Source organism: Panthera tigris, chromosome E2, assembly GCF_018350195.1.
Source record: "Panthera tigris isolate Pti1 chromosome E2, P.tigris_Pti1_mat1.1, whole genome shotgun sequence".
NCBI lineage: Eukaryota > Metazoa > Chordata > Mammalia > Carnivora > Felidae > Panthera > Panthera tigris.
Window position 1 is genome coordinate 34,395,681 of NC_056674.1, and position 27,425 is coordinate 34,423,105.

Below are 27,425 nucleotides of genomic sequence, written 5' to 3' on the forward strand. Positions count from 1 at the left end.
TGTGCCTGGTGTATTACAGGTGTCCTCAAACCCCAGCACGGCTCTCTGCCGCAGCCCTATTACTGTATTTGCCTTACAGAGGAAGGAACAAGCTCAGAGAGGCCCCCAGCTTGTGAGAGGAGGGTCTGCGCTCGGTGTGCCTGACTCTAAAGCCTGTGCCCCTCACCATCTCCGGGCGTCCGCTTGGGCGCGGAGGCCTCTGCGGCCGCTGGACCCCAACTTCACAGCGCCCGGCAGCGTTCCTGGGTGGGTGCAGCGGCCCCCTCTGCAGGCGGTCGCAGAGTGGGGGGGAGACAGGAGGGCTGGCCAGTTCCCCACGCTCACCTTTCACAACCCAACCGATGGTGCCATGGAGCAGGAAGGCTGAGAAAGAGGCCACAGGAAACCGTGACGCTGCGTGGGGGGAGGGGGTGGAGGCAGGCCACACAGCAGAGCCTGGGGACAGAGGGACACATAGACACCGGGCTCCGGCCAGTGCGGACAAGGCTGACCAAGGATGGTGACACCCGGGGCCCTGAGGGTCCTGTTTCTCCTGCTCCTCCTGCTCTGGGCCTCAGGTGAGCGGCTGGTTCCTCATCCCCTCTTCCCGAGCCCGGGACACCGAGGGATAGGGGCCGGGGAGGGGGAACAGTCGGGGTGTCTTGAGCATGTGTGTCCAAGGAGACCATTCTGCCAGCCTCTGCATCTTCTCTCACCTCATCCTGAGTTAGACGTCGTCATGATGAACTCGAGTCAGCGCTGGGTCTCAGGTGCTCTCCTCCCTCCCCTACTCTGGGCTGTGGCTTCCTGGCGGGCCTGGCTCTGGGACACAACTGGGTCCTGCACACGCTCATATCCAGCTGGCCTCTGAGCTCCCGGGGGAGGGGACAGGACGCTCTGGAGGCTGAGGCCAGGTGGGGCTTGCACTGAGCTCCCCCATGGCTCCCCCTGCTCCCGCCAGCTCTCCTCTCCCTGACCCGGCAATGGCCTCCTAGTCTCTGGTGAGCCAAGCCGGGAACAAGGCTTCCTGCCCCTCACCCGCTATCAGCCTTGCATACGTGGTGGTTCTCCAGAGCAGTTTGAGGACCCCAGGTCTTGCCCTTGCTGTACTCTCTCCTGGGAAATCTGAGCCCACACCTGGCCCACCTGGCCAGCTCTCACCCTCCTTGGCGCCCTGTGATGTCTGCAGTGACCCTCTCAGGCAGAAGGGGTGCTCCCAACTCATGCCCTGTGTGCCCCTCCTGTTTTGTTCTTTAGTGTTGTTATTTTACAAGTTTTTGAAGTTTATTTTGAGAGGAAGAGAGGGAGAGGCAGAGAGAGAGGAGAGAGAGAGTGCCAAGCAGGCTCCATGCTGAGAGCGCAGAGCCTAAGGCAGGGGCACAATCCCACAAGAGTGAGATCATGGCCTGAGCAGAAATCAAGAGTTGGACGCTTAATCGACTGAGCCACCCAGACGCCCCATTCTCCTGTTTTGCTCTTGACTCAGTGAGTGGCCTGCATGCCGGTTCCCTTACGTGTCTGTGCAACACGAGGTCATGTGGCTTTCATGGGGTCATGGAGTCACATGGGGTCAAGCTCTTTGGGCTTCAAAGAACCTTTTTCTCTTCAATGTTGGGAGATTCGGCAAAGTGCAAAGTTCAGTTGACTCAAAAAAGGGGGGGAATGATGATGTTGTCCTCCTGGCAGAACAAGCCGTCAGGCAGAACGCTTCACAGATTGACCCCCTCCCCGGCCACCACGATAACCAGTGGTGGCTATTGTCCGGTCTCAGCGGGCACCATAAGGACCCCGGGCCCTTCACAAAAGCGGTAACTATGCTGGTTGGGGCTTCGAGGCTCACCACAGTGACTGGGTTTATTCTATGGTCGATGTGGGAGCTCCTGTTTGGGCAAAGCGTCAGCCATTTGAATAGTATGAGGAGGCCTGAGAGATTTATATGTTTATATGTAAAAGTAAGTCTCCTTCTTTTGTGGATATTTATGGGTTACTCAGCATTGTCTGCTCCTTGATTGATTCATTCGATAAACACTGATAGTGACTTCTTCGCAGGGCCAGGCCCTGAGCCAACGAGGCTGGGCTGTGGCAGAGAAAAGCAGTTGCCTGATGCTGAGCTGTAGGGAGGGGCAAAAACCACCCTCTGACTTCCGGCCTGCTTCCCACTTGACCATGGATTGAGGTGTTCCTGGAGGCCAGCTCCTGGGGCAGATCAGGATGGGGAAGTGTAGTGTAGGTCTTGAGGTGGGGACTGTCATCATCTCACATGGGCCTGGTTCAGGCTGTCTCTGTCTGGACTAAATGCTTCCAGTGTCTTCAAAAAATATTCACACAAGAAGATATTTAATCATCTTATCTGCCCTCGCGAAAAGCTTCACATACACGACTGTGCTAACATTTTGAGGCAGGCAGGAAGGCGGCTATGTTAACACCCGCCGGGGTGCCACCTGTGCCCAGCACCCATTTGGGACTCCTCGGGCACAAAGAAGGCTAGGATTACATAGAGAATGGCACCCCCACTCCCTTTCCCTCTCCTCTCTCTCCCCCTCTCTCTTTTTCCCTCTTTTCTTTCTCTCTTCCTCCTTTATTTAAAAAGCAAATGTAGATCATATTATACACATGCTCATTGAGCATTTGCATCTTCCCATTAAACGGTGTCATGAATATTTTTACAATCTAACAGAAAGTTAAAGTTTCTTTATAGGTTACTTAAAACACTGTCATGATAGATCTGATTATTATGAAATCCACTCTAAAATGTAATTTTTTAGAGTTTATTTATTTATTTTGAGAGAGAGAGATGGCGCAAGTCGGGGGGGGGTGGTCAGAGAGAGAAGGAGAGAGAGAGAGAGAGAGAGAGAGAGAGAGAGAGAGAATCCCAAGCAGACTCCGTGCCGCCAGTGCAGAGCCCGACGCGGGGCTCAAACTCATGAACCGGGAGCTCATGACCTGACCTGAAACGGAGTGTCGGATGTTTAACCGACTGAGCCACCCAGGTGCCCCTAAAATGTAATTTTTAAAGCCCTACATTACTCTAACTTTGATCTGCCATTATCTGTGTCTCTATCTTAAAAATTAGCTTGTTTCTTTTATTGTGAAAGTCATGTTGTGTGTGATTTCTTGAAAAAGAACCCACACACCAGAGAAGGGTACAAGTAATGAAAAGTAAGTGTCGCCCCACCCACCTCACCCTTAGCACCGCACGTCCTAGAGGTAGCCCCCCCTTAACCGTTCCTGGTGTGCCCATCGGAAAGGCCAAGGTGCACAGGTTGTCAAGACACCCCCACAAATGGACAACGGATAAAACAATGCAGTTCACAGGAAAAAACATACAAATAGATGCTCCAACTCCTTCTTAAGTTAAAACAAAAATATAATTTTACTCCTCAGGTTGGCAAAGGCTTGCAGGTTTGGGGAAGTCTAGGATTAGGAACATGTGGGTCCATAGCCACTCCGTTTGCTGCAGGTAGAAATAGGTGCATCCCCTTTAGAAGGAAATTTGGTAACACCTACCAATTTTTAAAAGCTCAACATTTTGACCCAGAGATTCCTATGATAGCAATGTTTTCTATGAATTCTTAACACAAGCTGACAAAGAGGTAAGCAGTGTTGTTCAAAACAGGAAAAAAAAAAAAAAGAGCGACAACCTTAAAAGCCGGCCAACAGAGGAGCAGTTGAACAAGGGTCACAAGACCCACCTCACGGAAGGAACAGTGTTCAAGTGTCCACAGAAAGACACGGATCGGCAGGTGCCGACATGGAAAGCTCTTCAACATATATTGCTGAGCGATCCCAGTCGCATACATTTTAAAATGATTTATATCACAACACTCGCCTACACATAGGAAATTTCTGCAAGGTTGTGCAGTAAATTGCAAAGGGTCGTGAACTCTGGAGTGTGACCTGGGAACTGCAGGGAGTTTTACTTTTCATTTTATGTCCTTGTGTACAGTTTAATGTATTTTTTTATTTAAATTTTTGTTAATGTTTATTTTTGAGAGAGAGAGAGAGAGAGAGGTACAGGGCACGAGAGGGGGAGGGGCAGAGAGAGAGGGAGACGCAGAATCTGAAGCAGGCTCCAGGCTCTGACCTGTCAGCACAGACCCTGGAGCAGGGCTCGAACTCACGGACCGTGAGCTCATGACCGTAGCTGAAGTGGATGCTAAACCGACTGAGCTGCCTAGGTGCCCTGTACGGGTTTTTTTAAAAAAGAAAACAAACCTCTGTCCGTGTATTAACTTTGTTGAGAGACAGGTAACTATGCATACATATACATACACCCAGCATAAATACACAAATACATAAAGAGTCGGTTTTACAATGAAATTCTCACCTCCTGGAATAAGGAATACTGACTCTCTGTACATCTACGATGAGCGATACCCTTCATGTGTTTGAACTCTACTCCTCCCCCAAACTCACAAGGAAGGTACTATTAGCCCCATTTAGCTGATGAGAAGATGGAGCCTCAGAGAGTTTAAGTGGAAACGTAACAGTTTAAGTGTCCCTGAGGTCACACGGCGAGTAAATGACTCAGAGCTTCCATTCCATGCCCCGTGCCAGGTGAAAGGGGAACTGAGCGAGAAGTCACGGAAGCTGGTCTGTCGTCCCAGAGCTGCCCCCCAGCTAGCTGGTGACCTCACTCAAGTCACTGTGCCCCAGGGGCCCTCAGTTTGCTGTGTTCTTCCCCTACCCCAGGAGGTAGCCTGTGAGGGTTGTAATGAGAACGTGGGGGAATAAGGCAAACTGAGACAGAATATGCCCAAGGGTTATACCACTAGGCCACAATTGCAAGGGCTTTGGAATGTCTGATATGGAACTACTGTGGAAAGCCCAGCAGGCTCCCTGGAGGAGGTGGTAAAGGGTAATAGGAGCCATGTGCCAAGCCCTTTGTACACACTTTCCCCCAAAGCATCCCACCGGCCCTGTGAGGTCAGGGGTAGTAGCTCCTTTTGCTTGGGAAACTGAGCCCAGCTCAAGTGCGCTTAGTTAGTGTAGATGGTTGGAGCTGGAATTTCAGCCCACGTGACCAGACCCTGGGGCCTGAGCATCTTACCCTCTACCTCTCGCCCTTGCTGCCTCCCTACCCAGACCCTTCCCACCTTCTGCATCCCTCCTTCAGGTATGGAAAATTCTGAGATCCTGGAGCAACCGAGAAACGTCTGCCTGGGGCTCATCAATGAGGGCAACTATGAGTCCTTCTACCTGGAGAACACAGCTGGCTGCTTCACAAAATGCAGGCAGTCAGGGAATGAACCCTGCGACCTGAAAAACTTACAGAGGTAAGGGGGCCCTCTGAACTAGAGCAGGGATCTGGGGCTCCTTCAAGGGTGGCAGGGAGGCTGTTAGGAAGAGACAGAGCTATCAGCCCCCACGGCTCCAGAAAGTGAGGCTGCCCTCTCACCTTCCCACCCCGTTGACACCCACATTCCCTCCAATCTACTCACTGAGACCTTTCTGATCCAGGGGATGCAGGGACGAATCAGCCCCTGTTCCTACCATTGTGGAGGGTCAGACAGGGGCCCAAATGATGATGACTCTAGAGTGTGGTCAGACAAAAGGGTGGACCAGGTGCCGGCTTAGCTCAAAGGAAGACTGCCAAGGCTTCACGGAGGAGGCAACTCAGGAAAAGGCTTTGAAGACTCCATGGGAGTTTTCTAATTGGACCCAAGCAATGTTAGGGGATACAGGCAGCAGAACTTCAGGAGTGTTGGGGGGGAGAACCACACTGCTTTGAAATGTGAAAGAGTGACATTCTGGGGATGCAGGCAACAATGGGGAGGTGGGCTGGGTAGGGGAGAGACTAGAAATATAAGCAGGGACCAAAGTGTGGAGGGTCGTGTAAGCCGTACTAATGTGGGAGGAGGCAGAGCAAGGACAGGTTTTTAAACAGAAGAAAAGCATAGTCGATTTCACACTTTAGAAAGATCACTCAGGTTTCAGGGAAGGATACAAGGGTGGTGGTGCAGGAAGAGACACGGACCAGGGTGCAACCACAGTGTCTGCGTAGGAGTGAATCACCTGGGTAGGTGCTAAATCACCACCAGCAGCACCAATTGGCTCTGTGCACCTGGAAAGGAGGGATGAATTAGAAACACTGTATGACGCAGAACCAGTAAGACCAAGAGACTGATAAGGCCAAAAAATTAGAGAGAGTGGGTTGAGGGAGAAGGGGTTTAGAATACATCTCTAAGAATCATCTCCAAAAATTTTTGCCTCTCTCCCCTCCAATCAAAGCTGGCTATAACTGAATTCTTCTAAGATATGCAGGACAACCTCATAGCTGGCACTCAATTCATGCTTGCTGAAAAAAAAAATGAGTGAAAAGCCTGTGTTCTCAGGCTCGGTGTTAAGATGGCAATCTGATTGAACTATGTCATTTCAGGGGCCTGAAAACACTCCCATTCCCACCGGCACCTGCTTCAGTAGCTTCTTAGCTCTGGGAGGCTATTCAGGGATAGACTGTGCTCTCCTGTCTGTGCTCTTTTATGATGGGGATAAACACTTTGGAAAAAGCAGGGGCTCTGGGATCAGAAGATGTGGATTCTGTTCCCAAGTCATCAGTTAACCAAGTTACCTCCTTTATCATCACAACCCTCTGAAGTGGGTCCGGCCATCAACTCATTTCAACATAGGAATTTAGGGAGAGGGCACAAACATTTTGTCCATAATAGGGCCTGTTATGAATAACACTGCCATGAATTTTTAAAATAGATCTTGCCATCAACATTTTCGTACATGTCTTTTCATGAACATATACACTCATTTCTCTTGAGTACATACCTAGAAGGGAATCGATGTCAAAGGTATGATGAATTTTAGTAAGCGTTGCCATAATTTTCCGTGGTGGCCATATCAGTTTACATTCCCACCAGTAATGTGTGGGCATTCGAGTTATCCCACACCTTTGCAATGCTTGGTATTACCAGTCATTTTAAGTTTAGCCATTCTGGAAAGGATATAGTGGTATCTCATTTCTTTTTATTCATTTTGATAGCTTTACTAAGGTATAATTTATGTACCATCCAATCTATACATTGTTAGGGTACAGTTCAATAATTTATGGTATATTATGCAGTGTGTGGAACCATTATTATGATCATTTTAATAACACTTGCATCAGCCCCAAAAGTACCCTCATACCTGTTTGCAGACAATCCCTGCTCATATACCCAGCCACAGCCAACCACTGATCTGCTTTCTACCCTATATATTTGCCTTTTCTGGATATTTTCCATAAGGGACTCATACAATATGCTGTCTTTTAAATCTTGCTTCCTTCACTTACCATGGTTTTGAGTTATATTCATATATTAGCATGTATCAATAGTTCTTTTTTTATTACTGAGTAATATTCCCTTGTGTGGACATACTACATTTTGTTTATCCATTCATCAGTTGATGGACATTTGAATTATTTCCAGTTTGGTGATTATGAATAATGCTGCCATGAACGTTTGAATTCAAATCTTTGTAGACATATGTTTTCATTTCTTTTGGGTAAATACCTAGGAACAGAATTGCAGGGAGATCTGGTAAGTATATGTTCAGCTTTTTAAAAACTGCCTGACTATTCCTCAAAGTGTATCCTTTGCTTTTCCATCAACAAAAGGACTGCGGGTCTAATACATCTTTGCAACCTTGTCAGTTGCAAATCCAGTAAGTGTGAGTGGTATTTCACTGTGGTTTTAATTTGTGTTTCACAAATGACCAATGATGTTGAACATCTTTTCATGTGCGTATTAGCCATTTGCATCTTTTCTTTGGTGAAATGATTATTCAAATATTTCCCTCATCTTTCATTAAAAAAATTTTTTTTAATATAATTTATTGTCAAGTTGGCTAACATACAGTGTATACAGTGCGCTCTTGGTTTTGAGGTAGATTCTCATGATTCATCGCTTACATACAACACCCAGTGCTCATCCCAACAAGTGCCCCCCTCAATGCCCATCACCCATTTTCCCCTCTCCCCACCCCCCCCAATCAACCCTCAGTTTTTTCTCTGTATTTAAGGGTCTTTTATGGTTTGCCTCCCTCTCTGAAACTATTTTCCCCCTTCCCTTCCCCCATGGTCTTCTGTCAAGTTTCTCAAATTTCGCATATGAGTGAAAACATGTGATATCTGTCTTTCTCTGACTGACTTATTTCACTCAGCATAATACCCCCCAGTTCCATCCACATTGTTGCAAATGGCAAGATTTCATTCTTTCTCATTGCCAAGTAGTATTCCATTGTATACATAAACCACATCATCTTTATCCATTCATCAGTTGACATTTGGGCTCCTCCCATAACTTGACTATTGTTGAAAGTGCTGCTATAAACATTGGGGTACAAGTGCCCCTATGCATCAGCACTCCTGTATCCCTTGGGTAAATTCCTAGCAGCGCTATTGCTGGGTCATAGAGTAGTTCTATTTTTAATTTTTTGAGGAACCTCCATACTGTATCCAGAGCAGCTGCACCAGTTTGCATTCCCACCAGCGGTGCAAGAGGGTTCCCGTTTCTCCACATCCTTGCCAGTATCTGTTGTTTCCTGATTTATTCATTTTAGCCACTCTGGTGTAAGGTGGTATCTCAGTGTGGCTTTGATTTGTATTTCCCTGATGATGAGTGATGTTGAGCATCTTTTCATGTGTCTGTTGGCCATCTGGATGTCTTCTTTGGAAAAGTGTCTATTCATGTCTTTTCTTCACTTGATTATTTTTTGGGTGTGAGTTTGATAAGTTCTTTATAGATTTTGGATACTAACCCTTTATCTGATATGTCGTTTGCAAATATCTTCTATTCCATCCATTGCCTTTTAGTTTTGTTGATTGTTTCCTTTGCAGTGCAGAAGTTTTTATCTTGATGAGGTCCCAATAGTTCATTTTTGCTCTTATTTCCCTTGGCTTTGGACATGTGTCAAGCAAGAAATTGCTGCAGTTGAGGTCAAAGAGGTTGTTGCCCATTTTCTCCTCTAGGATTTTGATGGTTTCCTGTCTCACATTTAGGTCTTGCATTCATTTTGAGTTTATTTTTGTGTATAGTAAGAAAGTGGTCCAGTTTCACTCTTCTGCATGTTGTTGCCCAGTTCTCCCAGCACCATTTGCTAAAGAGATTTTTTTCCATTGGATACTCTTTCCTGCTTTTTCAAAGATTATTGGCCATACATTTGTGGGTCCAATTCTGGGTTCTCCATTCTACTCCATTTGTCTATGTGTCTGTTTTCATGCCAATGCCATACTATCTTGAGGATTACAGCTTTGTAGTAGAGGCTAAAGTCCAGAATTGTGATGTCTCCAGTTTTGGTTTTCTTTTTCAACATTACTTTGGCTACTCGGGGTCTTTTGTGGTTCCATACAAATTTTAGGATTGTTTGTTCCAGCTTTGAGAAGAATGCATGTGCAATTTTGATTGGGATTGCACTGAATGTATAAACTGCTTTGGGTAGTATTCACATTTTAACAATATTTCTTCTTCAAATCCATGAGCATGGAATGTTTTTCCATTTCTTTGTCTTCTTCAATTTCTTTAAAAATTTTTTTTTAACATTTATTTATTTTTGAGAGAGAGAGAGAGAGAGACAGAGCACGAGCTGGGAAGGGGCAGAAAGAGGGGGAGACACAGAATCCAAAGCAGGCTCCAGGCTCTGAGCTGTCAGCACAGAGCCTGACTCTGGGCTCAAATCCATAAGCCGTGAGATCATGACCTGAGCCAAAGTCGGACGCTTAACTGACTGAGCCACCCAGATGCCCCTGGATTCTATATTGTTTATTTCTGCTCTGATCTTTATTATTTCTCTTCTTCTGCTGGGTTTGAGGTTTCTTTGTTGTTCTGCTTCTAGTTCCTTTAGGTGTGCTGTTAGATTTTGTATTTGGGATTTTTCTTGTTTCTTCAGATAGGCCTGGATTACAATGTATTTTCCTCTTAGGACTGTCTTTGCTGCATCCCAGAGGGTTTGGACTGTCATGGTTTCATTTTCATTTGCTTCCATATATTTTTAAATTTCTTCGTTAATTCGCATTTATTCTTTAGTAGGATGTTCTTTAACCTCAATGCATTTGGACGTTTTCCAAACCTTTTCTTGTGGTTGATTTCAAGTTTCATAGCATTGTGATCTGAAAATATGCATGGTATGATCTCAATTCTTTTATATTTATTGAAGGCTGTTTTGTGACCCAGTATGTGATCTATCTTGGAGAATGTTCCATGTGTACTTGAGAAGAATGTGTATTCTGCTGCTTTTGGATGAAAAGTTCTTAATATACCTGTCAAGTTTCTCTGGTCCAGTGTATCATTCAAAGCCATTGTTTCTTTATTGATTTTCTGCCTAGATAATCTGTCCATTGCTATAAGTGGAGCATTAAAGTCTCCTGCAATTACTGTATTCTTAGCAATAAAAGTGCTTATGTTTGTGATTAATTGATTTATATATTTGTGTTCTTTCAATTGGGGGCATAAACATTTATAATTGTTAGCTCTTCTTGATGGATAGACCCCATAATTCTGATATAATGCCCTTCTTCGTCTCTTGTTACAGCCTTTAGTTTAAAATCTAGTTGGTCTGATATAAGTATGACTACTCCATCTTTCTTTTGGCTTCCAGTAGCATGATAGATGGTTCTCCAGCCCCTCACATTTAATCTGCAGGTGTCCTCAGGTCTAAAATGGGTCTCTTGTCGACAGCATATAGATGGATCTTTTTTTTTTTTTTATCCATTCTGATACCCTATGTCTTTTGATTGGAGCATTTAGTCCATTTACATTCAGAGCTACTATCGAAAGATCTGGATTTAGTGTCTTTGGGTTATCTGTAGGTTTCATGCTTGTGGTGATGTCTCTGGTCCTTTGTAGTCTTTGCAGCACTCCACTCACAGAGTCCCCCTTAGGATCTCTTGCAGGGCTGGTTTAGCGGTAAAGAACTCCTTCAGCTTTTGTTTGTCTGGGAAAGCCTTTATCTCCTTCTATTCTGAATGACAGGCTTGCTGGATAAAGGATTCTTGGCTGCATATCTTTCCTATTCAGCACATTGAATATTTCCTGCCACTCCCTCTGGCCTGCCAAGTTTCAGTGGACAGGTCTGCTACTACCCTTATGTGTTTATCCTGGTAGGTTAAGGCCCATTTGTTCCTAGCTGCTTTCAGAATTCTCTCTTTATCTTTGTATTTTGCCAGTTTCACTATGATATGCCATAGAGAAGACCTATTCTTGTTGAATCTGAAGGGAGTTCATTCTGCCTCCTGGATTTGGATGTCTGCTTCCTTTTCCAGATTAGGGAAGTTCTCAGCTATAATTTGTTCAAGTACACCTTCTGCCCCTTTCTCTCTCTCTTCTTCTACTTTAACTCCTATGATAGGGATATTATTCCATTTCATTGAGTCACTTAGTTCTCTAATTCTCTCCTTGTGGTCCAGTATGTTTTTTTCTCTTTTCTTGGCTTCATCATTTTCCATAATTTTATCTTCTATTTCACTTATTCTCTCCTCTGCCTCTTCCATCCTTGCTGTCACTGCATCTAGTTTATTTTGCACCTCATTTACATCATTTCTTCATTCGTTGTGACTATTTCTTAGTTTCTTGATCTCTGCAGCAATAGATTTTCTGCTGTCTTCTATGCTTTTTTCAAGCCCAGCGATTAATCTTATGACTATTATTCTAAATTCTTGATCAGATATATTGTTTATGTCTGTTTTGAGCAATTCCTTAGCTATCATTTCTTCCTGGAATTTCTTTTGAGGAGAACTCTTCCATTTCATCATTTTGGCTAGTTTTCTGTCTTTACGTGTTTTAATAGCTTGTTATGTGTCCTGCACCTGTGAGCACTACTATATTAAAAAGGGGTCATATGCCGTCCAGGGCCTGGCCCTTCAGGAGGTGTTTTTGGAGTGTGTTGTGTGCTGTCTGTTGTTGTGACTCTGGTTGCTTTATCTCTCTACTCATAGTGGTGGTTTGGACCTTCCATCAGGTGTGTTTTGATTTGTTCATTGAAGTAACCCTGGAAAAAAAATTTTAAAAAACGGGGGTGGTGGTTGCAGAAGAAGCCTTATCCCATACAAAGAGAGAAATGACAGGGGTGGGGAAAAAAAAAAGAAAATTGACCAGGGAGAGTAACTATACAACTTAATCCAGAGAGAGAGAGAGAGAGGAGAATAAAGAAGAAGGAGGTACAGAAGAGGTTTAAAACAAATAGATTAATTACGTCTGCTTAAACAAACCAACGGCCAGAGTAACCAGACTAGAGAAGGGAAGAAATAAGAAGACGAAAAGAAAAAAATATATATATATGTAATAAGAATTGACCAAGAATTAAGTCAGAAGATGCAAAACCACTGGACTGATATCTGATGGTGCCTTGGAACCGGTGGCTGTGCTGGTCTGGAGGAGGGGCCGCCGGGCGAGGTCAGTGTCAGTCTTGCTCTGGTAGATACACAGTTACCAGGCATGGAGGGGTGTGGTTTGGTGCAGGCAGGTCCTGCCTCCACTGCCAGCCCCCTGTCTGTTCCTGAAGCCCCACTTTGTTGGTGATGGGAAGAAAAATGGTGACACCCCAGTCTCTCCTCCCCCGACTGGGTGACCCAAACCACTCTGTTCAGGCCGTCCTCACAGTGCTGTGCAGGCGTGAGCAGGCCCATTAGTTCCACTCCACAGTCTCCCATTCCTCCCAGATGCTGGGATGCAAACCCCAATGTCTTAAAGGATCCCGCCCCGCACGCCCTGGTTCCAGGATAGTGCCACTCCGCCCAGCCGGCAAAGGGTCTCTGGCTGGTGGGTGCAAGCAGGGTCTTTTGTCCTTGGAACAGCTCTTTGCCTTCTTCCCACTGCCCTCCAGGGAGGGGATTGCTTTCTCCGACCGACCACAGACTGCGCCTCTGAGCTGGCTACTGAGCCCAGGGCTGGTTCCCCTCCCCGCAGGCATGTGAACTGGGCAGCTGGCCCCAGTCTGGGGAAAACCCCAAAATTAGAAATTGGATCTTTTTCTGTTTTTTTCCGATCCCCGGTCCGTAGTTTTTCTCTTGTCCAAATACAATCCCACACTTCCACAGCCTATCTTTCTCTTCCTTTTGTCTCTGCACAGAAGGGGATCCCTGCCCTCCATTCCTACACCACTTGTCTTATCTCTCCCAGTTCACAATCATGCACCTATGGCCCGCCAAGTTGTCCCCGTGGGCCCCTAGAGATGTTTCTGTCACTCTTCAGCCCAGACTCTTGGAATTCCAAATCCTCTAGCCTCAATACTGCTGCGTTTGAGGGACAAGAGAACTCCGGGTCCCCCTACTTCTCTGCCCACTGTTGAGTGGCAGAGAAGTGAGTGCCCACTGCCCACCTTTCCCTCTTCTTTTAAATTGGGTTTTATCTTCTCACTATTGAGTTTTAAGAATCCTTTCTATATTCTGGATGCAAGTCCTTTATCAGATGTATGATTTACAAATATTTTCTCCCAGTGTATGTCTTGTCCTTTTGTTTCTTAATGATGTCTTTTGAAAATCAAAAACGTTTAATTTTGAGGAAGTCAAATTAAAATTTTTTTTTACATTTACTTATTTTTGAGAGACAGAGAGACAGAGCACAAGTGGGGAGGGACAGAGAGAGAAGGAGACAGAATCTGAAGCAGGCTTCAATGCTCTGAGCTGTCAGCACAGAGCCTGATGCAAGGCTCGAACTCACAAACCATGAGATATGAACTGAGCTGAATTCAGACGCTCAACTGACTGAGCCACCCAGGCGCCCCGAGGAAGTCAAATTTAAATGTGTGTGTGTGTGTGTGTGTGTGTGTGTGTGTGTGTTTGATATCGTATCAAAGAGATGTTCATCTAGCTACAGATTTTTCTAAGTTGTCTTCTACAAGTGTATATGGTTTTAGCTCTTATAATTAGGTTATGCATTTGGAGTTAATTTTTTGTGCACAGGGTGAGGTAAATGTCTAACTTTATATTATTATTAGTTATTATTAATTTTTGCATTTAGATGTCTAATGGTTACAGCACTATTTGTTGAAAAGAATTCTTTCTCCATTGAATTGTTTTTGGAAGGGCATTCCATTGATGGGCTAAATGGAAGCTTTTGGAATGTCTTCTCCCAACCAAGATAGTAAACCAGAAACCAAACTACCTCCCTGGGGAGAACTGCAGAGATTCATGTCACCAGGAAAGACTCGAAAGATGCAGGGGTGGTGATGGCTCCCATAACTCCATTTACCTCACCATAAGTCAGGTGGGTGTTGGAGAATGACTCTGGACTGTCTTACACTAATCGGGTGGTCACCACCAGCAGCTGCTGTCCAATTGCAGCTCCTGTCCCAGATGAGTACGTTTACTCAAACAAATCAACACACCTCCCTTGGAAGTTGATATGTAGCTACTCCATGGCCAATGCACTTTTTTCCATACTAATTTTCAAGGGCTACTGGAAGCAGTTTACTTCTACCTGGCAAAGCCAACAGTATACTGCACAGTTTCCTCAGGGCTATGTCAGTTCTCTTGATCTCTGTCATATAGTTCACAGAGACCGTATTAATCCTGACATTCTATACAGCATCACTCTGGTCTGCTTTATGGACAACATCATGTTGATTGGATCTGATGAGCAGAAAGTGGCAAGTAGTTAAGATGCCTTAGGAAGATGCAAGTAAACTAGAACATGGGAAATAAACCCCACAAGAGTTCAGGGGCCCCTCCCTTCAGGGAATTTCCTAGGTATTCAGAGGTCTGGAGAACATCGAGATATCCCCTCCTAGGGAGGTTAATAAAAGGCAAGCTGTTGAAACTCCCACCACTTAACAATGTAAAAACAGGCACAATGTGGGAAAACACGTATCATGCAAACGTGAACCAAAGATATCCGACTAGCTATGTTAATAGCAGACAAAGGATATGATGTTTAAATGGGTATCAACTTTGTAATTAAAAATTACAACCTTACATATATGCGTTAGACTTTTTGACTCTATGTTACGTGTCAAAACTAAAACAATTTTTGAAAGTGCTCTGGAAACTAGATCAGGAAATCTTCCCTTAAGAAAGTGAATTGGGAGCAGGGCACCTGGGTGGCTCAGTTGATTAAGCATCCAACTTTGGCTCAGGTCATGATCTCAGTTTGTGAGTTTGAGCCCCACGTCGGGCTCTGTGCTGACAGCTCAGAGCCTGGAGCCTGCTTCGAGTTCTGTGTCTCCCTCTCTCTCTGCCCCTCCCCTGCTCACACTCTGTCTCTCTGTCTCTCTCTCAAAAATAAATAAACATTAAAAATATTTTTTTAATGAATTGGGTTGTTTTGTGAGGTCAAAGATTTTTAAACACACACACACATACACACACACATAGAAAGAGAGATACAATTAAGTGCACAAAAAATATTGAATTTATTTTATTTGGTAACCATGAAAATCACAATATTTTTTGTTTAAAATTTTAAAGGGTAAATAAAAAACTAGACTCAGTGTAGCTCAATCAGTAGATTTCGACAACCTCACCCCACTGTTTCTAGCTGGATGGTGTTCTAATTGCCTGCCCCACCTAAACACATTTGCACATATTTGCATGGGTTACTCTCTATAGTGTGCAATATAAAGCCTCCCTTTTGTCTCCCTGGCAGGCTCTCCTTAGCTACTCCTTTCCAACAGCCTTGATCTGGTTGTATCTGGCTGTATCCCCTTCTCTCCCATCGCTACCTCAGCCCTCACGTATTCAGAGTTGCTAAGGAAAGGTAGGCAGCACATCTCAGGAACCCAGCTTAGGAAAAGGAACTCTGGTCACGGGGATCTTTCAGTACCATGGAGAGTAGGGGGGGATGCGGGGGATGGGGGTTGCTTTTAGCTGATGGCAAAGGGTCTGTGATAAAATAAATGGCAATTAACTTTTGTGTTCTCTGTACTTCTAACACTGGTTCAGTGCCCATAAGCCATTTCCCATACAGTTCAGCCTTTAGAGGGCGAATTCCCAGTATGTAGGCAGCGCTCAATAAATGTGAGTTGGCACTCATGCCACGCAATTACATCCTACTGTTTGAAATACTCAGAGGATTACATAAGGAAGATATACAAAGGCCACTAAGTACATGAAAAGATGCTCACCATCATTAGTCATTAGGGGAATGCAAATTAAAACCACAATGAGATACTACTTCACACTTACTGGGATGGCTATCATTGCAAACAAACGAACATAAAATGAAAATGTCAAGCGTTGGCAAGGATGTGGAGAAACGGAGCCCTCGAGCGTTGGTGTGAAAATGTCAACTGGTACAGCTGTGGAGAGCAGTTTGCCACTTCCTCGAGAAGTTAAACACAGAACTACCATATGACCCAGCAATTCCACTCCTAGGTATATACCCCCAAAGAATTCCAAACAAGTCCTTAAGCAAAAGCTTGTACTTGAATACAAGCAGCCCTGGGTATCATAGGCAAAAAGTGGAAACAAGCCAAATGTCCATCAATGGATAAGTGTATATAGAAAATGTGGTATATTTATAGAATGGCCGTTTTATTCATCCATAACAAGGAATGGAATACTTGCACATGCTTATACAACATGTATGAACCTTAAGAACAGGCTAAATGAAAGAAGCCAGACACAAAGACCAGATATACAATTCCGTTTATAAGAAACTTCTAGAACAGGCAAATTCATAGATTAGTGTTTGCAAGGGGCTGAGGGAAGAGGGAAAGGATGGCTGCTTCATGGGTAGAGGGTTTCCTTCTGGAGGGATGAGAATGTTCCAAAGTTAGATAGCGATGGTGGTCACACAACACTGTGAATGTATTTAATGCCGCTGAATCGTGTACTTTAAAACGGTTAAAATGGTAAACTTTACGTTACGTATATATTGTTACCAAAAAAGACAAACACATAAACTATTCAGAGGGACTACTGGCCGGAATCTCCCAGAACGAGCCTGGCTTGCTCTCACGACACCCTGCTTCTCCTGCCGTGATCCCAGGGTCTTTTCTTTGATATTCTGGGTCATCCCTCCTCCCCCAGGAACCTGATGGTGGCTTCCTCGTCATCCAGGCTGGGGACCAGGTGAGTGCGTAATCCCAGCCTGCAAGACTCTATCTATTCTCCCTGATTCCCGGCCCTTTGCAGATACTGGCTGAAATACGAGTTCCATCTGGTGGAGAATCAGATGGGGATAGTGAATACGTCTTTTTTGAAGGCTGTTGTCCAGAGTGTCAGCACCAACATCTCAGAAGACCTGTTCTTCTCTCTGACGCCTTCCCAGGTGAAGAGGTCCCTGTCCCTGTTGGCTGTTTCTGGCTCCATTTCCCTCAGACGTATTTTTCAGAATTCTGAGAGACTACTGGTCTGTGCTTGGTGCCCACCAAACTAAATCCCTCGCCTGTCCCATTTGGTAGTGCTCTGCCTCTTTGCTAATGGGTGCTAATGGGTGCTAGGGATGAGTGGATCCTGGTGACAGATTACCCAGGGTGGAGAAAGACGCATAGGGAAGATCATCAAATTGAGAGTCAGGGCATCTGGGTTCCAGTCCTGGGCTCCCCACCCCCTCCCTAGGTGTCTTCCAGGAAACCCCTTCCTGTCTCTGGGCCCCGGAGCCCTCATCTGTAAGATGAGCACTAAGGCTCCTCCAAGGTCAGAGGTTCCCTTCTGCCCTCCCTCCCAGGGAACACATTTGAAACCAGGTAAAGGCGCACCTCACCATACTGCAAAGGGCCCCACAGGCAGACTCTAGATTTACACTGGTCTGGATTCAAATCCCGGCGCTGCCCTTTACCAGCTAATGTGATAGCTCACGACCGAAATTTTCTGAGCTTTGGTTTCCCCAATCTGTAAAACGGTGACAGTAGTGCCCACTTTCAAGGTTATGGGGGGAGCAAGTGAGATAATGCACAGGGAGTCCTGGGTGCAGGGACTTCACTCCCTTAAGGAGGGAAGCTGAGGATGATGTTCAGGCGGCAGACAAGTTGGCTATCATCAGGGTACTTCTAGGCCTGTCTGGAAAAGGAGCGATGAAAGAGAAGACCTTTCCCAACCCTTTATTTATGTGACCCAAGCAGCTGAGCCCTCTGCTTGGGGGCACCCGCTGGCCCCAGAGATCACCCCCATGTTCTTTGACAAGGGTCCAGATGGGAAGGACAAAGGTGGGGCTCTCGCCTCCTACCCTTAGCTCCTCCTGTTCCAGTGTCCACGGGGTGCTTTTGAGGCAGGACCAGTTGGGACCCGGCTGCAGCCCAGTGGACCAGTGAGGTCAGAGAATGAACAAATTACCAATGAAATTTAGTATTTTAACCATTCTCAGCTTTTACCAAATATGTTGTCAGGCAGGGGGGAAATCACATTCTATGTGTTTTGTATTCTCTGCCTCTGCTCTCGTGGTCTCCCTTTCTGGGGGACTTTATTCTTTCCAGTTATTCCTGCTTCAGAAGCCAGACGCCATCACCATAAAGCCCTACGTAATTACAAGGGCTGGCAGGAAGCTGGCCGACCCTCCTTCACACTTGTAAACTGAACTTCACCGACTTCTTTGGGTCTGACCCTGACGAGTGGCCACACAGGCAACTTGTTAGCTCCATTCTCCATATTGGGAAAACTGAGGGTCCGTGAGGCTGGGGCTTGTCCAGGGGCTCACAGTCTGGGCAGAGCAGAGCTTGCAGTGTGCCTCCAGGTGTCCTGCCTCTCAGAGTGATGCCCTCGGGCACCACCCCTCCACCCAATGCCTCAGTTTCCCCTCCCAACTAGGGGAATGGCAAGACGGGTGTGTTGGAACCCTGGGGGAAAGACGGGAGCTGCGGGGTCTGTGGTTACAGGTTCCAAGGCCAGTGACAGAGGAGGAGCATGAGCCCCCCGACAGAGTCCGGTTGCCCCGGAGTCTCTTTGAATCCCTGCAGGACAGCAGTTCGGTGGTCCGGCTGGCCATCACGCTCCTGGACATCGGTCCAGGGAATCTCTTTAAGGTGAGGAGAGGCCTGATGGAGGCTCAGGGCAGCTCAGTGGGTCAGTGCTCAGTTCACCAGGGACCTGTGCCCCAGCTTGCCCTCTCTCGGGTCTTTGCTGTGGGTCCCAATGGGGATGGAGGAGGTGATGAGCCTCCGGAGAAGGTTTCTAAAGCAGCCCAAGGTCATCCCAGACTTCTGTCCTCGGAGTCTGTGCACTGCAAACTCGCACTGGTCACACACACTCAGATGTTTGGACCCCACGCACCAGTGTCCTTGGTTGGACCTGTACGTGTATCCCAAGCATTCATGTCCCCTTGTGTGTCCTTGTGGATGTACAGATGCACATATTCTTTCAGATTCCTCGTGTGTATGTAATCGCGTGTGCTCCTGTGTGAGCACCGTGTCCACACAAGCGAGGGTACCCAGGTTCTTGCAAATGTGTACCAGGCATGCCTGTCCAGAGGTGTGTAATCCACTCACGTGTAGACACAGTGCACGATGAGTGTTCCTATGGGCCGGTGCTCACCCCCCGTAGGCACCCACTGCCCTCCAGTGGGACAGCTGGTCTTTCTTCTAGCCCTACGCTTCTCCACCTAAGTGGGCAGAGGAGCCCTGGGGCCAGCAATGGAGAGCTGTTGGCCGCATGGCTTTGTGACCGTTTGGCCTGGGGTGTTGGGCTCACTGGGGTCCAGCCTGGGCAGGGGACTACAGGGAGCAGCAGGAGGAAAGTCGCCCATTATCCCTCGGTCCCCTGGTCCCCTAGCCACAGACTTTACTCTCTAGGCAAGGGTGATGGGTCCTGGGTGTTCCCAGGAACCCCCACAGAGTTTGGTTGGGACAGCCCCTTCCTAAGCCCAGCTCCCCATCTCCCTCCACAGGGCCCCGAGCTCAACCTGGAGGACAGCAGCAGCGTGTTGAACAACCGCGTGGTGGGCTTGAGTTTGGGCAATATATCTGTCAGCAGGCTGGCTGAGCCTTTGGAGATCACCTTCTCCCACCAGCGCCCACCCTCTGTGAGCCCCCAGTCCGGGCCTGGCAGCTACTAAGGGGCAGACAGGCGGGTGGTCACCCACAAGCACACAGGCAGACATGCATAGGACTCTGCACCTCCCATCCTTCCACAGCCACCAGGCAGAAGCCGCAAAGACCATACACACGGTTGTGCCCAGGGACACATGCCACCTGCACACGAATGTCCATTTGACCCCCAGGTCCCCTCGCACTCGTGCTTTTGGGCGTGCACATAGGGCCTGGCAAACCCACCAGCATGCCACCCACATACATGCTCCCTCAAAGGCACATGCACACAGACATGCAACCCTCCCACTCACAGCCCCGCGCCCCTCACGCGCTGGTCCACGGCACTCCAAATGGTGCAGTCCGTGGTCCTGTGTGACCCACGGGGTGAGCCTTGCTTTCTACCCAATGCGCACTCAGCGGGGGGCGGGGGGGCACGCCATCCTCTCCCCTCCTCTCCCCACACTCTCCTCGGCCCTCTCTCCTCTCCCAACCACGCCGTGACTCCACCCTGATGCCCATTCTCTGGTTTCAGAACATGACCTTCAGCTGTGTATTCTGGGATGTGACTAAAGGTAGGCAGGGAGAGTACGGGCTCCCTTGGCGAGGTGGGGGGCAGAATGCCACCGGCAGGGCCCTTCCTTCCTCTCTGTTCCCCTCCCCTCCTCTCAGGTCCCCGCCACTCCCCCATATTCCCATACACTCTCCTATGTTCCCCTCCCTTCCTCTCCAGGGTCAACAGGAGACTGGTCTTCCACAGGCTGCTCCACAGAGCTCAGCGCCAAGAGGACTGTCTGTCGCTGTGACCACCTGACCTTCTTCGCTTTGCTGCTGGTAACAGCCCACCCGCCCTGATCCCAGCAGTTCTGGAGGCACCGAGGCTGCCTGGCAGGGGCCAGGGGCTTTGGGATGTGTGGGGCCTGGCCTCTGACTGATGCGGTTCCGGTTCCGGGGGTGTTGCCCACAGAGGCCGATCTTGGACCGGGCCACGGTGCAGGCCCTCATTCGCATTTCCCAGGCTGGCTGTGGAGCCTCGATGATCTTCCTGGCCTTCACTGTTGTCCTGTATGCTGCCCTGAGGTGGGTGACCCCCCTCCTCCCCACCCCATGTCTCCCTCTTGTCCTGAAAGGCAGGAGAGGTGCAGGCTAGAAAGTACACTGCTTGTGCAGCATTATAGATATCCTCTCCAAACCCTAGTTTCCTCATCTGTAAAATGGGGTTGGGGGTTGAAATGTGTCAGAGTTATTTCAGTTGAAAGTGGCAGGAACTCAAAGTCACTCAAATATAATGGGGAATATGTGGTTCCTGTAAGGCAGCCTTCAGGCATGGTTGGGTCCAGGGGCTCAAAAGACTTGCTCTCCCTCTGCTTCTCCCAACTTTGCTCTCTCCTTTGTCAGCCTTGTCAAGCAGCTTCTTCACACTCAGGGAGTCCCAGGCTTGTCTGCCTAAGCAGTGAATTTTCTAAACGAAGTTCCAGAATTAAAGCCTTTTTCTTTTAACATTTTATTTTGAAATTGTTATAGACTGACAGGAAGTTGCAAATATACTACATAGAGTCCCACAGTTTTTTTCCAGTGGTAACATTTTATATAACTGTAGTATTAATACCCAAACCAGGAAATTGGCATTGGTACAGTGCTACTAACTAGAATACAGTTTCCACAATTTTTTACATGCATTCCTTCCTCTGTGCACGTGTGTGTGTGTGTGTGTGTGTGTGTGTGTGTGTATTTCTATGCAATTTTATCCTGTGTATACCAGAGTTGAGTTTTGCTCTAAGCTGAACCATTTGCCCATGATGGAACAGGTCACTGTGGTCAAGGGGTGGGTTACACTGATTGGCCAAGCCAGGTCATGTGCCTGCTTTTATTTGAACTAACAAAGGGTCTACCTCAGCCAAACTGCAGGGCTGAGAGCGGGAAAGGGGGTTCCTCAGGGAAACCCATTCCAGAAGGAGGAGTGGGTGCCGGACAGGCAGAGATCACTGGCCTGTGCTCAGGTTCTCTGGGTCCAGGCCATGGCCGAGGGACCCACAGGAACTGTCGGCTTGAAGGAGCCTGTGGGAGCAGCCACATGCCCCAGCCTGCCCTGGACCCCAGCCTCCCCACCCATGACTGACCTGGAGCAGCCCTGGGGTCTCCTGACTCGGTCTGGGGCCCTCTGACTGCCCTTTTCCACGTGCCTCTCTGCCTCTGTCACCGTGCGGGCCTGGGCTGCAGCCCCCAGCAGCCCCACTCCCTCCGTCTCAGAGCAAGCCGTGAGTGTGAGCGGTGCCACCCCTGTCCCCAACCAAGCCCCCGCCTGGGACACAGCCCCCATCCCCAACAAGCTGAGCATGACCTGCCAGCTGGCTGCGCCGCTGGACCCTGTGAGCCCAGCCTGGAGCACCAGAAGGAATCGTCACCAACTCTCGAGGGTGGGCCCTGGCGTCTCAGGTGAGATGCACATTATGCCTCATGCTCCTGTCCAGGCAGCCCTGGGCTCTCATCCCTCCAGTGAGAGCCCTGGGGATCTGTTTGCTAGGAATTCAGAGTGTGAACTCCACGGACAGGGAGTGAGCCTCCGGCCCTCTCCGGGCTTCATTCTCCCTACTACGTCCCAGCCTCCTGCACCCGTGCCCAGTCCCGCAGTCCATCTACTCACTCAACCAAATGCACGCAAGGCTGGCTCCGGCCTACTGTGCTAGCCCGAGGTCACAGCCAGAGAGGAGGGGGGTGGCTACAGTGAGCTGCAGGAAACTTCCAAATCAGCCTGGAATAAGTGGCAGTCAGAGACAGCTTCCTCAGAAGGAAAGGCCCAGGGAAGTTTTGAAGGAAGAGTAGGGAAAGGCATTGAGAGCAGAGGGAAGAGCAGGGGCAAAGTCCGGGAGGTGTGGAAAAGCAGAAAGCGCTCAGGGAATTGCAAGGAATGCAGTTTGACCAGAGCATTGAGTCAAGGGATGAGGCCAGCAGGATCCGGACCCCACGGGACCCTGAGGGCCATGAGATGGCTTCTGCACCTGAACCGGACAGCATCCACACTCCAGCTGCTGGCAGGGGCGGAACAGAGGAGGTGGAATGGAGAGGCCGTGGTGCCCCATGGGAGCCGCGTCCTCTTGCAGCCTCTCATTGGCCCTTCTCACCCCAGGTTCTACCGGCAGCGGTTCAAGTCAGAAGATGCCCCCAAGGTCCATGTGGCCCTGAGCATTAGCTTGTTTCTCCTGAATCTAGCCTTCTTCATCAATGTGGGGCATGGCCGTGAGCGGTCAGATGCCACCTGCTGGGCCCGGGGGGCCATCTTCCACTATTTCCTACTCTGTACCTTTACCTGGATGGGCCTGGAAGCCTTCCACCTCTACCTGCTCGTCATCAAGGTCTTCAACACCTACTTTGGGCACTATTTCCTGAAGCTGAGCCTCGTGGGCTGGGGTAGGTGCAGCTCAGACAGGCAGTGAGCATGGCTGGCCCTGGGAGGGGGACAGGAGGGAGAGCCGCCTAGGGCAGAGAGGGGGCTCCCTCTGTTGTACAGGCTCAGGACCTGGGGGATGGGCCGCTGGAGGGGATTTGGGAGGAGGACATGCCAAGGGAGTCCAGCAATGCCGCAGCCCCTCCTGTTGTGCACAGGCCTGCCTGCCCTAATCGTCATTGGCACTGGGAGCGCCAACAGCTATGGCCACTATGCCATCCGCGACAAGAAGAACATGGCCACGCTGGAGCTGTGAGTGGTGGCTGTGGGAGTAGGGGTGACATCAGGTCCCTGGCTGCACATATCTGGGCCAGAGGGATGTGGGGAGAGGAGGGAATCCTGGGAAGAGAGACTGAGTAAGTCAAGGCAAAGGATCCTCCAGCTAGCTCATGGCCTGGAGTGGTAAACTGAGGACTGGATGGAGAAAGCTCAATGAGACAGGGGGTCTGAAATGGAGGAAAGCGAGCTGAGGCAGGATGCCTTGCTCTAGCCTGGGCCACCACCGGCGCATATGGTACCTTTGGGCAAATTTAAAAAGGTGCTCTGCCAACCTGTCATGCCAGGGACTCAGCCCCACCTGCCCCCTCAGCCAGCTGCCCTTGTGCAGGACACAACCTGCCCAACACTGGTGACAGCCCTGGTTCTCTCTGGGCTCTGCCTCTGAATTGCTGTGTGGCCTAGCCTGGCCCCTCCCAGGGCCTCAGTCTCCTCATCTGTACAATGAGGTGTGATGAGCATACTCTTTCACACCCTTTGCCCTGCAGTGTGTGTTGCACGGGGCTGAGCTGAGCCTCCCCCAGAATGCCTTCCCCGGGGCCATGGCTCTGTGCTAAGAGAGGCTGGTGGGGCCTTGGTCTTGTTCCCAGGACCTCAAATGCAGGGGCCACAGGGGCTAGAGAGGTAACATAAGCGCACGCGGTGGCCCAGGGGGAGACTGCGGTAGACTGGCAGTCACACACCCATCTATCGTCCCTCTGGAGGGCATCCACAGAGCTGCTGGGTGTCGTTTTACAAGAGAAGCAGAAATCTGGATGCTTACGCCAAGCCTCCCACTTTTTAAAGGGTGGTTGTTAATTCAATTGTTTAACAACATGATGTGGGGCAAATGAAACGTGTCTTTGGGCCTAAATTTGCCCCTTTGCACTCGCTGGTCTAGGAAGAATTTTATTTTTATTATTTTTTTAATGTTTATTTTTGAGAGAGGGACAGAGAGAGAGGGAGACACAGAATCTGAAGCAGGTTCCGGGCTCTGAACTGTCAGCACCCACTATGGGGCTCAAACCCACAAACCGCGAGATCACGACCTGAGCCGAAGTCGGACGCTCCACCGGCTGAGCCACCCAGGTGCCCCTGCCCTCGCTGGCCTAAAGAGATGGCAGACAGGAGCCTTTTGACAGCCCCTTCCCAGGAGAATAGGGCGTTGGCGGGTAGCAGTGGGGGAAGGAGTCTTCTTGAGCACAGAAGGTCAGTTAGGGAAGACTGCGTGGGGCTTGCTGGACAGGGCCACCTCTCCAACCCCAGGGGCCATCTACTGCCTCCAGGTGCTGGTTCCGTGAGAAGACCGCTGTCTCTGCCCTCTACGTCACCGTCCATGGCTACTTCCTTATCACCTGCCTCTTCAGCGCTGTGGTCCTGGGCCTGGTGGCCTGGAAGATCTTCACTCTGTCCACTGCCACAGCAGGCAAGGAGCAGGGACCGAACTGGAAGGGAGTGCTCACCGTGCTGGGCCTCTCGAGCCTGGTGGGTGTGACTTGGTGGCTGGCCATCCTCACGCCCCTGGGCCGATCCACCATCTATGTCTTCGCGCTGTTCAACTCCCTGCAAGGTGAGGCTTCTGGGCCAGGGCGGTGGTGGGTTGCCTCACCTGCAAGGGGTGCTTTGGGGGCACGGGGAGGAGGCAGACGGCGAGAAACAGGATTCCACTCAGGCTGGCTCAAGTCAAGGGCTCTCCCAAGGACCCCAGGACGGGCAGGCTGACCGGCCTCGTGGGAACGGGTACCAGAGTCAGGAAAAGCCACCCAAACCAAAGCAGATACCGCCTCCATCTTTTTCTCTGGAGCTGCGTGTAGTCTCTCACCTTCTGTCTGTCCCTTCTGTCCTCTGTCCCTTCTGTCCCTTCCTACCCAGGCTCGCAGACGGCTTCTTCCACCCTCCGTGACCTCTGTCTAGGGAGGGTGCTCTGATTCAGTCCGGTCCGTGTTTTTAGGAGAGTCAAGGATCAGATTGAGCCATCTTGGTCCAGTCAGCTGTGACCTGTAGGGCAGGGTCACGTGATGTGATGGCCATATGACATGGACAGTCTGTAAGGAGTTGTGCTGGCAGAAGGAAGTGATTAGCGGAGGAAACGATGGGTAGGTGTGCTCCTTGCTCCCCACCTCGTCCTCCCTCTGATTTCCCAGCAGAGGAGAAGGCGCCCAGGGTGTGGGTGACGGTCCCCCCATCCTCTTCGCTCCTCACACTGTGCCATACACACAGCTTGGTAAATAATTAATGTATTTATTTTTGAGACAAAGAGCGAGAGAGTACAGGGGACGTGCAGAGAGGAGAGAGAGAGAATCCCAAGCAGGCTCTGAGCTGTCATCACAGAGCCCAATGTGGGGCTCGAACGCACAGACCACGAGATCGTGACTTGAGCAGAAGTCAGATGCTTAACCGACTGAGCCACCCAGGCGCCCCCATCTTATTTTTTAAAGTTTTTAAAATGTTTACTTATTTTTGAGGGAGAGAGTGAGAGAGAGAGAGAACACAAGCAGTGGAGGGGCAGAGAGAGAGGGAGACCAAGGATCCGAAGTGGGCTCCACGCTGACAGCACAGAGCCCAACTCGGGGCTCGAACCCATGAACCGTGAGATCATGACCTGAGCCAAAGTCAGACGCTTAACTGACCGAGCCACCCAGGCATCTCACCAGACTTCATAATGAGTACCTGAGACAGTACTTGTGGGGGACACAGTAGGCCTTCGGTCTGTGCGGGCTCTGTCAGCAACAGCAGGCTCTCTGAGACGATCCCGGGGGAAGAAACAGGAGCCCGCATCTGGAACATCTGGGGCTGGGGAGGCACACACCTTGAAACTAGATTATATCATTATTCTTCTGGAGGTCGCTCTTAATATTTACGCCTGAACGCTTTGCCCTACCGAGTTGTCTCAGCTGAGTGTGCGGGTCTCAGTCCATCTCTCTTCCTCCCAAACGCAACAGTCCCTACACTTCAGCTGCCCTGGAACGCTTCTCAATAGTTTATCGTGGTTAAAACTTGCGGTGTAAATTCCTTTTAAGCACACACAAAGTTTTAACTTTTCTATCAATTTCTGTACTTGCTACACTTCCAATCGCTCCCACCTTCCCCCTTCTTCCTGCTGGGGTGCATCCTGTAATCATCCTTCGTGGAGGGGGGTAGAGGAAGGTCACTATAATGGTGGCTGTTCTGTATGTCTGAAAATGCCTTTATCCTGCTCTTTCTTTTCTGTGATAGATGTACGCATATGTGATTTCATGGCCTCCGTTTTTCATTTCCAAGATTTCCATTTGGTTCTCTTTCAGGGGTTGGCTTCATTTTTGCCTGATTTTTCCATACGTTCTTGAGCTTTTGCAGTGGAGAGATTTCTCCTCCGGATGGCCGCCAGCCAGGCTGCCCAGCGCCCTGCCGGTCCGACCCCAAGCTCATCCAGTCCTTCTCCTTTCTGACAGGTGTCTTCATCTTCTGCTGGTTCGCCGTGCTCTACTTCCCCAGCCGGACTGCCGTGTCCTCCTCTTCTGGCACCGCCAGAATTGACCAGGTCCACACCACGTCTCAAGAATAGGGGGCCTCCGTGGGGTCAGGCTGGGAGCCGGCCGCACATTGTGGACTCAGCTCTGACTCCCTGTGTGAACTCGGGCTGCTCCTTGCCTCCTTCTGGCCTTCAGTTTCTATGTTTGTACAATGTGGCTGGGGAAGGGAGGTGTTGGGGGCCAGTTTGGGCCACCTGGCCTCAGTGGTTCCATCCAGATACTTCTATGGGTCCTAGAGTCCACAAATCCAGGATTGCGAGAGTCTGAAGACCGCTGCCAGCATAGAGCAGTGCCCTCACCTGTACCTGTACCTGCACCTCCTGCCTACAGAGCAAAACAGCTTATCTCTGCCA

At 49.2% G+C, this 27,425-nt stretch overlaps 1 protein-coding gene across 6 annotated transcripts; it reads left to right on the plus strand.

Annotated features, from left to right (window-relative positions):
* The first annotated feature begins 443 nt into the window (after positions 1–443).
* ADGRG3 (adhesion G protein-coupled receptor G3) lies at positions 444–27,423 on the plus strand. 6 transcript variants are annotated; one of them, XM_042969384.1, is made up of 13 exons: positions 444–557; positions 5,096–5,255; positions 17,036–17,171; positions 18,715–18,861; positions 19,722–19,856; positions 20,396–20,435; positions 20,594–20,694; positions 20,828–20,940; positions 22,081–22,296; positions 22,988–23,268; positions 23,464–23,557; positions 24,847–25,130; positions 26,992–27,423. In XM_042969384.1, the coding sequence occupies exons 1-13, from the start codon at positions 497–499 to the stop codon at positions 27,102–27,104; spliced, it is 1,881 nt and encodes a 626-aa protein (XP_042825318.1). In that variant the 5' UTR covers positions 444–496; the 3' UTR covers positions 27,105–27,423. The 6 variants fall into 6 exon arrangements, with proteins under 6 accessions (XP_042825318.1, XP_042825320.1, XP_042825319.1 ...); XM_042969386.1 differs by having other exon boundaries at positions 22,111–22,296; XM_042969385.1 differs by having other exon boundaries at positions 20,621–20,694.
* Positions 27,424–27,425: the final 2 nt, after the last annotated feature.

What these genes read in the sequence shown, in the direction of transcription:
- ADGRG3 (XM_042969384.1), top strand. Translation starts at nt 497, where the DNA reads ATGGTGACACCCGGGGCCCTGAGGGTCCTGTTTCTCCTGCTCCTCCTG. An exon ending in ATTCTGGGATGTGACTAAAG is followed by an intron (nt 20,436 to 20,593) that starts GTAGGCAGGGAG and finishes CTTCCTCTCCAG; the next exon opens with GGTCAACAGGAGACTGGTCT. An exon ending in AACATGGCCACGCTGGAGCT is followed by an intron (nt 23,558 to 24,846) that starts GTGAGTGGTGGC and finishes TACTGCCTCCAG; the next exon opens with GTGCTGGTTCCGTGAGAAGA.